At 39.1% G+C, this 10374-nt stretch overlaps 1 protein-coding gene across 2 annotated transcripts; it reads right to left on the bottom strand.

Annotated features, from left to right (window-relative positions):
- Positions 1-533: 533 nt before the first annotated feature.
- slc7a6 (solute carrier family 7 member 6) lies at positions 534-9310 on the bottom strand. 2 transcript variants are annotated; one of them, XM_041976688.1, is made up of 10 exons: positions 9101-9310; positions 6206-6788; positions 5998-6123; positions 5003-5147; positions 4789-4912; positions 4588-4691; positions 4362-4458; positions 3164-3313; positions 1438-1621; positions 534-1348 (listed from the first exon to the last, which is right to left on the bottom strand). In XM_041976688.1, exons 2-10 carry the CDS (start codon positions 6720-6722, stop codon positions 1281-1283), a joined length of 1515 nt encoding a protein of 504 aa, XP_041832622.1. In that variant the 5' UTR covers positions 6723-6788; positions 9101-9310; the 3' UTR covers positions 534-1280. The 2 variants fall into 2 exon arrangements, with proteins under 2 accessions (XP_041832622.1, XP_041832689.1); XM_041976755.1 differs by lacking the exon at positions 9101-9310 and adding an exon at positions 8962-9049.
- Between the last annotated feature and the right edge of the window lie 1064 nt (positions 9311-10374).

Here is a 10374-nt window from a genome sequence, read left to right as displayed (position 1 = left end):
TTGAATAATTTTAAATGTCTTTTGAAAACTTCTCTCTTTACTTTGGCTTTTAACCATAGAGAGCGGGATCATTAGGCTAGGTCTTGTAATTTAATTATATTTTTATCTGTCTGTTTTACTGTTTTAAACTGCTTGTTTTATTGTGATTTGATGTTTTATTTGTTGTCATTTTATCTGTACAGCACTTTGGGTACCCTGCAGTATGAGAAGGTGCTATAGAAATAAAGGTTGATTGATTGATAAATCATGAAAAATAAGTGGTAAAAATTGAGACAGTAAAATACCGTCATTAACTCAAAACCCAGTCAGATTTATTTTGGGTTGGGGGATCTCCATTTAAAAAAGTTTTTTTCTTTCAAGTTTAATTCATTAAAACTTTTCTGAATTATTCTTCGGTAGGTTTAAGCTGCATGTTGATCGTGCCGTATAATTCAAGATGCAATGTGAGGTACAGAAACTCAGCCTCACAGGAGATGTTTGGGTTCAGGTGTGATGCAGGTAAATGCAGATGCAGGGGATCAACTTGACCTTTTTGTAGATATGAATTTGCAGCTAAATGCAACTGTGAATCACACAAGAGGCAACTCCTGAAAAGGCAAATTTGAAGCTAAATAGATGAAATAAGATCTGAGGTGTTTGAAGCATAGTTTACTTTAGTGTGCAAATGTTCTACAATTTAATGAAACAGTACTATAACATTCAAAAAGTCATTAAATACAAATGCAAAAATGTGAAGTTCTATCATATAAAGCCAAAAAGTTAATATACTAAAACTCACCAAAACGGCTGAACTAGATGGCGCCAACATACAGGAAGGAAAAAACATTTGGATGAGACATTTTCAAATAGCAGCAGATACTTTCATCCCTTTTTAACATCATTACACAAATATGTCCGACAATTTCCTGATGAGGAATTGTTTGAACACGTGACTTGAGTTAAGTCTGTACAATACTTGCATAATTCTCAAGGTCATGTACACAGCACCAGTAAAATCTCAGGCACATACTTTTTAAAAGGCATCAAGTATGTTTAGTTACTGGTGAAGCTACAGCGGTGCATCGTTATAATACGAAGTCAATATATAGTGTGATGAAATATACAGTACAACATCGTCTCCTCGTAATCTTGGTATATATCTGTGAGCTTGTGTTTGTGTGGCAGCATCTTCATTGTTGTAAACAACTAAGTGAAGTCTGACAGTTTTACCACGACAGACAATAGAAGTGCTGTAAATGCTTCTTTCCCTGCAGGATCCTCTGTATGAAGCATAGCGGGCACTACTGGCTTTTGTCCATCTCTGTCAGTACACAGAAGCAGGTGTACTGGGTGAAGTAAGTCAGTGAACCTGCAGAGAGACAACATGTTAGCAGAGCCCATGTTACTAAACACTGTGGTCCGTGGACCTGTTGCTTCAGAGATGAGTGGTAAACTCACGCAGAAACTTGGTGATAATGGGTGGACGTTTGGACTCTGGTAGATGGACTCCTAGGAAGTAGACAGGCACACCCGACAGTGCAATGGCAATGCCAATCAGAGAGTTGATCGTGTCGCTGTAGAGAGGAACCGCCACCAGGAAAACGGTACACAGGCAGAAGACCACCGGGTAAAACAGCGTCAGCTGCAGAGAGGAACACGAAGAAGTGAGCTCAAAACACAAGAATACTCCTAAAATAAGTATCATTAGAAAGTTTTATACTTTAATTTAAATTTTAATATAACTAAATGAGAATACATGCTGTATCGCGGTACTACTCTTGGGCATATGTTTTTTTGGACACACACACCATGAAGTAGACCTTCATAAAGCATATTTACAATAATTATTCAGAAATAATTGATCTGCTACAAGAACAAGTGCAGAAGAAATGACATTTACTCCACTTATACATAAAACTGCAATGTAAACATTAGTACACAATAATGGTCTCCCTGCCCATTTTTTGTTTTTAATACCTAAGTTTAGTCATTTATCTTTTTATATTGAAGTTTCTACAATCCATCAGCTTGGCCAGAAACCACAGATTTAACCTCTTCTTCATGCGGTTTATTTTGTCTGCCTCCTGCCCAAAAGGGACGTACCCAAAATAAATTTATCTTCACAACTACGCAAGGTCCTGTGGTTTAATCTTGGTCTTAAAGGAAAGCAAAGACGTGAGATAACTAGAGGTGTCAGCATTAAGATGTGTGTTACTGTGTCAGTAAATTCAGCTGGAACGCAGTAGAAAATGTAAATTCATTTCAAATAAGTCTTTTAGCTAGGTTTCTTCCTGTCATTTTGTATGCTACATGTTAGGATTGAATGCTAACTGTCTCTGCTATGTACACTCACACTTTGAGGTGAAGATTAGATACACCGCATACAACAATAAGTTGTGATGCTTAAATGTAATAAAAGTTACCAAAAAAGAAAATCATTAATCCAAGCAAGCAAAACCTTTTCTGTGTTTTAGTACCTCCTGATACACAAATACCATCTCCATTAATGTGGCAGGACATGTTAACTCAACATTTGATGCAACAGAAATTTGTGAGTAAATATCTTCCTCCCTTATTAAAAGACTTTTCACTGAGCAGTCAAAGCAAAAACCAGCTTAGTTCCACAGAATGGGAAAAAAAACCTCCATTTAAAGTGAAACTGAAGTCCAAACTTAAACCTGCAACATGAAACACAGATTTACTGAAAGCCAGCCATGGAGAGATAAGACAGGACTTATTTGTATATTTATACGTTTCATTGAAAATGGAGCAGATATGTGGCTTTATTAAATTTTTGTAATGAAAACAAATAGCTGCACAATGTTGCAGTCAATGTTAACCATGCTGGACATTCTGATCTGCATATTGAAGATGTAGACAAGAGTATTTCAGACATGGTGGTTTTCACTGACTCTCTAAACAAAAGGAGTGTTGCTGATAATGAAAGTATTGGATCAACTCTGATGGTGTTGGTTCATCCTGAGCACGACTGTTTGTTCATGATTGATTTTCTCTGTGGAAACTGAGTCAGTGCTGCAGCGTAGCTGGTTGCTGTGCAGAAAACCAATAAAGCTGGCTACGTTTAGGAGGAGCACGTCAGCTCTGGCTGCTCTGCAACCTGATTTAACCTCTGCCTAACAGCCAAGAGAACATAAATGACAACAGTGTGTTTATCTGGTGTTACCTTGAGAGGTCGAGGTCTGTCAGGCTGCTTCCAACGGAGGTAGATCTGGCCAGCGATGGACAGACCCATGAAGAACCAGTAGCTAAAGCTGTAGTAGTTGATAAGCTGGAAAACATCCTCCACTGTCAGGTATATCAGTGACATGACACACTGAGCAGAGGAGGACAAAGAGGGTAGCAACAGAGACTTAGGAGAATATTAAATACAGTCATAACTACAATCAGAAGGTTATTTTAACCTCTTAATGCTCCAGTCTGTAACATTTAGGTTGATTTACTAGTAAAATGCACTAATATTTATAACTATATTTCCATTTGTTAAGATTCAGATGAAAATAAGAGTGATTATAATGGTAATAAGGAAAAGGTACCCAGTAATCTGGGGGAGACAAACCCCAACTCGGGCTTTTGTGTTGTTTAGTTATTGTATTTTGGGAGTAGGATGGGAGTTCAGGTTGTTGTAATTTTCCATTTGTGCCACTAGATGTTACTACATCCTACACACTGGACTTTTAAAGCAACACTACATAACTTTCTGCATCCTGTCTTAATGTGACCTCTCTCCAACCAGTAAAAGACTTCTATTAGGCTCTGTCCCTTTCTCTCTTTCCTCTCTTCTTCCCATAATGTCTTCTTGCATTTCTTTGCTAAAATCTATGGTGGCCCTGAAGGGTCACTGCTTTTTATCCATTAGGAATGAAATTGCCTACTTCACGTGATGCAACTTTCGCTGGTGCCAACTTCGTGCATCTTTAAAATTGGTATTTAAGCACATGAAAACTGCAGTTCACAGCTTTTTTTCCCTGTCCTGGAACATCATGTTACAGCTGTGCTTTGCTTCACGGCACCATGTCACACGCTAGCAACTAGATATCATCACACTAGTTGTTTGGAACGCGCACCAAAGCTGGTTCAGCAAAAAGATGCAAGAGGACATCATCAGAGAAAGAGAGGGAAATACAGAGAGGAAGTGACATAGCAAGAGAGAAAACAAGAGTCAACATTAGACAGACTTTTACTGACTGTAGAGCGCTCAGAGAAGAGACAGGATGACAACATGCTGGGTTGGCCCTCATTAGGGGGCGCAAAAGTGAGAAAATAGTAGTGTTTCTATACATGTTAAAAACATATAAATTTCCCCAGTTTAAATAAACTGCTATACTTCCGTCAGTATTATATGTTTGTTATTGATTTCATACATTGAAAATCAGAGCAGGGATCGGAGTGAATCTCTGTATGTGGATCATGGACAGAGCATCTGGAAGGTGACCCTCACGTGAGCCCACAAAGAACAACCTGCGTACAACAAACTTAGATTAAAATTGACACAAGGGCACCCACAGTTATACTATTCAATACTACAAGAAGCAGATAATGAACAGTGAATGATTTTGATGTTTGAACAGGGATGTGTGCATGTCCTACCTGGATGCAGCTATAATGGAAGCATTGAGGCCTCCATAGCAGGATAAAGCCACTGCAATGGGGATAGTCCAGCTCATAACACCCAGTGTGTTATCTGCAAAAGTCTAAACAAAACACAGAGCAGTGCACCTGCACTGTCAACTAATCCAGACTCTCTCTATGCCATCTGCCTCAGTTTTCATAAGCAGTTTGTTCATTTACCACTGCCACAGCATCGCTGGCCAGTATAGCACTGACATCCAGCACAGCATAGTAGGCCACATTGGTGAGGATGTAGATGATGGTGACGATGGGCATAGAGATGGCGATGGCCAGGGGTAGGTTCCTGGAACAGCAGGACATGTCATCATTACAAGGTTGATTTAAGCTTTTTGATTTGCCACTGCCATTGCTTTTTAAAAAACTTAAAGATCACCTCTCTGGGTTTTTGATCTCTTCTGTTACAAAGTTCAGGGTGTCCCAGCCGGAGTAAGAGAAGAGCGCGGAGTACAGCGCCAGTGCGATGTCACCAGGATCTGTGGATGAGCCTTCGAATGATGACTCAAAGTTGTTTGTGTAGCCTGAGAAGTAAACAACAGTTAACGGTTAAAGAGTTGGTGCAGCTTGAACACGTTGAAGGCAATTTATTTTGCTGTGTGTTGCTGGCAGTTCACAAAAGCCGGCAGCAATTTATTCCATTATTATGGAGCTAGAAATAGGACAAAAGTTGAGTAACTTGCTTTTCAGTTTTGTAACAAGTACAGACAGATCCTGAAACTCATAATATACAAGTATTTAATAAGTTAATATTACTAGTCTGAAAATACAAATCAGAAAATCTGATTACAAATAATTTGTCCCTTTTTTTTTTGTTTGTTTTTTGATCCTTTCAATGGTTGCACATCAGTTATACTGCACTACACTGCCCCTACAGTAGTACAGCAGTTTGCCATGTCGGGTTACGCATCTGTAAGCTCTCTGAAAATGGACAAAATTGCACATGTAAAGGATGCAGAAGACGGCCTAAAGGCTCTGTATCTGTCTTTAGTGTAGAGCATAAATGGACCTTTAGGGAGCTTTTACATGACAAAGTTTGGTTGTGGACACAGAGAATCTTAGCCCTCCTCGCTCCATGATTGGTTCTTAAATAGGCGTGTAAATGTTTTGTACTTGTAAAACTGACTTGCATTATCTGACTTGCAGAATTACTCCATACAGTATGAACAACAATGTACTTGTTTTTACAGTTTTAAAAATGGAGATACAAGTTACAGAACTTATCTCCCTATCTTAGCTCCATACATTACCAGTAGCTTAAGTCTGGTGTGAAGATAAAAAATGCAAATACAAGAGAAGGGGAACAACTGGTCCAAGTCAAGAGGGAGGTTAAACTGGTTGACTTCATTTGAGAACTTTAGTGACTCCACTCACCCTGGCACAACTTGACGATGCCAGTGGCGATGATGACGATGAGGGCCGCCACTTTGGCATAGGTGAAAATGTCCTGCACGCGGGTGCCCCATTTTACATAGGCAGAGTTGATAAATGTCAGTAAACCTGGAAAGAGGAGAGCTTTGTAGATGTTCCACACACACCTGGCAAACAACAGCAGGATATTAAGTGGCTTAAAAGTGCTTACATATACACGCTGCAGCGATGAGCCTGGCTGCTGTGTATGGTGGTTCACATGTTGGAAAGAGCGGCTGCACCAGATAGTTTGCAAACGTAATGGCAATGACTGCCTGGCTCGTGGGTTCAATGATCAATAAAGATGTCCACAGACGAATAAATGCAATGAAACCACCAAATGACTCCAAAATGTATGCATATGAAGCCCCTGATTTAGTTATTGTGGTACCAAGCTCAGCATAGCAGAGGGCCCCAAACACAGAGAACAGGCCCCCGATGGCCCAGATGACGAGAGACAGCCCGTAAGAGGTGCTGTAGATGAGTACACCCTTTGGGGAGACGAAGATGCCGGAGCCAATCATATTCCCTACGATCAGGCTGACTCCGTTGAGCAGCGAGATCTCCTTTTTAAGCTGCATGCCTTCTTTGGGAGGCTCCTGGGGACCTGAAGAGTGGCTGTTGCTGCCGTTCAACTTCTCAGATCCTTCCCGATCGGCCATGGTGCTGTCGTTTAAGGGCTGAGACATCAGGAACTGCAGAGCGAGAGTGGACGCTATGGCCCCTTGTTCCTATCTGGCAACCTCTGGGACAACCTAGTGGATTTAGAAGTACAGTGACAATAACTTTAACCATCTACTACCTCCAAAGCAAGGCTAAGAGGGAAGAAGTGTATAAAAGAGGTTAGAGCAAGTTAAGAAGAAGGGTAGTCCTATAATGTAGGTGTGGAATGTACAATTTACAGGCCAGTAACATAACCATGGCTCAATATGCATGCGAGGTGCTCGCCTCAGTTCAATTACTGGACGTCTGTTCCTCCAGCACAAAGTCATGGTCATGTAGTGAGAACACAAAGCAATGAGCCAAACAACCACACTGCAGCTCAGGTTCTTAACGGCTCAAAACATTTGGCCAGTTTTTAAAAAGCAACTACTTATGGTTATTAATATACAAACGCAAACATACAATTTCATATAAACAACATTAGGTGTAAAGATTTATTCTTGGCTCTTTAATATACAAAATATATTAATAAAACTCCTGTCAATGATTTATTCTCTTTTTTAACTCCAATCCTAAAACACTGACACACTTGAGTGCCAAGCATGAACTAGAAGTAAGCTGCTGATATGATTCACAGTTTGCGCCTCATTTAAGCTTAATGCTAAACATGAAGACGGTGTGAGTCTTTCTATGTGTGTGTGAACTTCTGAGCTTGTGAAATGCATCAGGCATCTCAGTTAACAATCCTGAGGACCTCACATACATGTGATGTTTGGTCAACAACATCGTGCTCAATCAGATTTTATAGCCTTATAATTAAAATGTGACTGAAGCTTTGAGTCTAACCTCTGACCTTAAATCCACTGCCTTACAGCTTTTTTTTTCCTGAATAAAAAAAGGAAATAATACCAAAAATAACTTAAAATACAAACAGGAAATTGATGACGCTGACTTGTTGAGAAAAAAAGTCAACTGTAAGGCGGAAACTGTTGTTCACGGACAGTTTGTTTACAATTTCTCCTCTTCACAAAGAGGGGTGACTATTGTTCAAACAAAACTAAACCATTTAGAAATACTGACAACTTTGTTCTTTGGAGTTAAACAAAAGAAGTAACCAATTAAAACTAACAGTAGCTGTTGGTTTCGCTGCTGTTCAGCCTTTATCTCTTTGTAACGCCTGCTTTTCTCAGCTGTGCATATCCAAACATGTACAGTACAGATGTCTGACAGAAAAGATCTTTATAATCTGTAGCTGCTTGCCATGTGGTGCCTGTTTTCAACTGAGACTGTAACTGGAGACGGGCTGAGTGTAGGAGGAGCTACAGGCAGGTAAACAGGCAGAAAACGTGTAACAAAGAACAAAAACAGACTGCTTTTTTGTTTTTCTTTCTTTATATCTTGTACTTAAGCTGAGCTAAAGTATATTATTTTTATAAAACGTCATAAAAAAGGAGCAAAACTACCAGTGAATTAAAAACAGTTAAGATGCCAGTAAAGTGTGTTTACATGTTATGGATTAAGCTATTTACAGCATCTTATAATCATGAAAACTGGCAAAAGTCCATAATATAAATGCTCCAAGCTAAACTTTATGGCCCATCACTGACCCAACTACTGCTTACTTGAGTACTGTTGCAGTTATAACTTTGTTAGGTCTTTATTATTGTTGTTGTTATAAATATACACACACAGCAAGATTAATTCTGCTTATGAGCGCTGACTTATATCCGCTACACAAATTTATGATAATAATAAATATAAAACAAACGCGGCAGCCGGCGTCTACATCTTAACTAACTTCCATCAACTACTTCTATCATGAAAACTACACTTCCGTTTCAGGCTTTCAAAATCACACTGAAACGTAATATCTTTAATACAGAATAACCTTTTTCCCTTTGATTAAATTAATAATAATAAAAACATACAAACATTTCATGTCAAGTTTATTTGTTCAGTGTAAATCAACATATGGATAATATGAATCCGCCTGTCACGAGCTCGTTTACGAGCGAACCGGGGCTGTTAAAAACAACATCACCGCTCCAGGCTAACGGTTTGTTTGGCTAGGTTAGCCTATCTTTAACTTTGCCTAGCGCATAAGTGTGTTTAACCTTACAGAGCAGACTCACAAAAACACACTCACACCAACTCGATAAAACAACAAAGCTAAAAACGAATTTGAAACGGTGTCGATAAATTTGGTTCTCGTTAAGATTTTGGAACTCCTTTCTTCCTGTTTCGGCTGTAGTGTCGTTAACTTGCCTTTCTTTTGTCCGGTTTCCTTATTTTTTCCCCCTTATCTTTCCAAATTCTGGTAGTCCTGTTTACGACCAAGCAAACATTTAACAAAGACGGTGTCAGCTGAGAGGACAGTGTCAGGTCGTGTGTTTTGCAGACTTACCTGCGTTGGTTACCTCCCGTTGCGCTTTGACAGGCAGCCAGCACCGCGTCCGCTGACAATTACATCCGCAGCAGCAGACCGTAAACAACAGGCTGCTGCTGCAGCTGCTGCTCAGAGGCGATGTGACGCTTATATACCGCAGGCGCATCCTATGACTATGAATGCATACTATACGTTAACTCAGTATGTGAGGAGAAAAGCACCACTGCAGTCAAATCATGAAGATTTTACAGCCACATCGTAAGTAATGTGAAACTGGACTGCAGCCTCATCACAAAAACGGGGTTGTGTATATGCTGCTGAATAAGAACAGGGTGTACCTAAGCAAATAACAAAAACCAAACGGTAGATTTTAATAGTGGAAAGCCAACACATACGAGATAATAATAAGAATAATATGAAAAAAGGCAGTAAAAAAAAGAAACAATATTGTTAAAAGAATTATCTTTAAGTATGGCATGAAAAACACAATCTTACACCTAGTGCAACATCTCACAACCGATTAAGTTGGATTGGCAGCAGATTACTATAAAAAAAAGTTTCTAAAAAAGAGCTCTAGTTTCAGAAATAAAACTGGAGGAACTTCAGAGTGGGAGGGACAAAATCAGTGATCACTCAGAGGGCACAATGTCTACAAACCATCAATCATCATTGCTGATATAAACACATGAACCAAAATATGGTGTGGCATTTAGAAAGCTTTACTATAAAAACATAATAATAATAATAACGAAGGCTTATGTTACCTCGTGCTGATTCCTCCAGGCACTGATATCTGGGATGGACCATCAGAGGAAATGCATGTATTAAAGACTGTTTTTTTTTTTGTTTGTTTGTTTGTTTTGTTTTTTTAATGAAATGGACTCTGTGTGCTTCAGACTAAGACAAAAGGAGAATGCAGACTGTTATGAGCACTAAATCCAAAAACCCAGCTCTGTGATGGTGAGAGATTGTATGTTGAGGTAAAATTTATTTTCCCTTCGCAAAAAAGCAGACTGAAACTTTAAAGTATCATATAATGCCTTCAAGGTGACAATCTGCATAAATTGCAAAGACTTGGCTGCAGATAAAGACACTGGTACTGGTACTGTTGCCTGTCACCAATACAAAATATGTTGGGTATTTTAAAGAGAGAAATGTCATTAAATAGAATAAAATAAACACGATTTAAAAACCCTGCTGCCTCTAGTGAGATTAAGCTGGTAGGCCAGATTAATTAAGAATTGAAATTATTTTTGTAAATTTTGGACCCAAAATCTTCCAGGCCGAAAAGA

This window comes from Melanotaenia boesemani, chromosome 1 (assembly GCF_017639745.1).
Source record: "Melanotaenia boesemani isolate fMelBoe1 chromosome 1, fMelBoe1.pri, whole genome shotgun sequence".
Taxonomy (NCBI): Eukaryota; Metazoa; Chordata; class Actinopteri; order Atheriniformes; family Melanotaeniidae; genus Melanotaenia; species Melanotaenia boesemani.
Note: the sequence above shows the minus strand (reverse complement) of the source record. Positions and strands in the feature narration are given on the sequence as shown.

Coding starts and splice junctions, on each gene's coding strand:
- slc7a6 (XM_041976688.1), bottom strand. CDS start 6,722: ATGTCTCAGCCCTTAAACGACAGCACCATGGCCGATCGGGAAGGATCT. Junction 6,124..6,205: donor CATCGCTGCAGCGTGTATAT/GTAAGCACTTTT, acceptor TCCTCTTTCCAG/GTTTACTGACATTTATCAAC. Junction 5,148..5,997: donor CATCGTCAAGTTGTGCCAGG/GTGAGTGGAGTC, acceptor TTTACTTCTCAG/GCTACACAAACAACTTTGAG.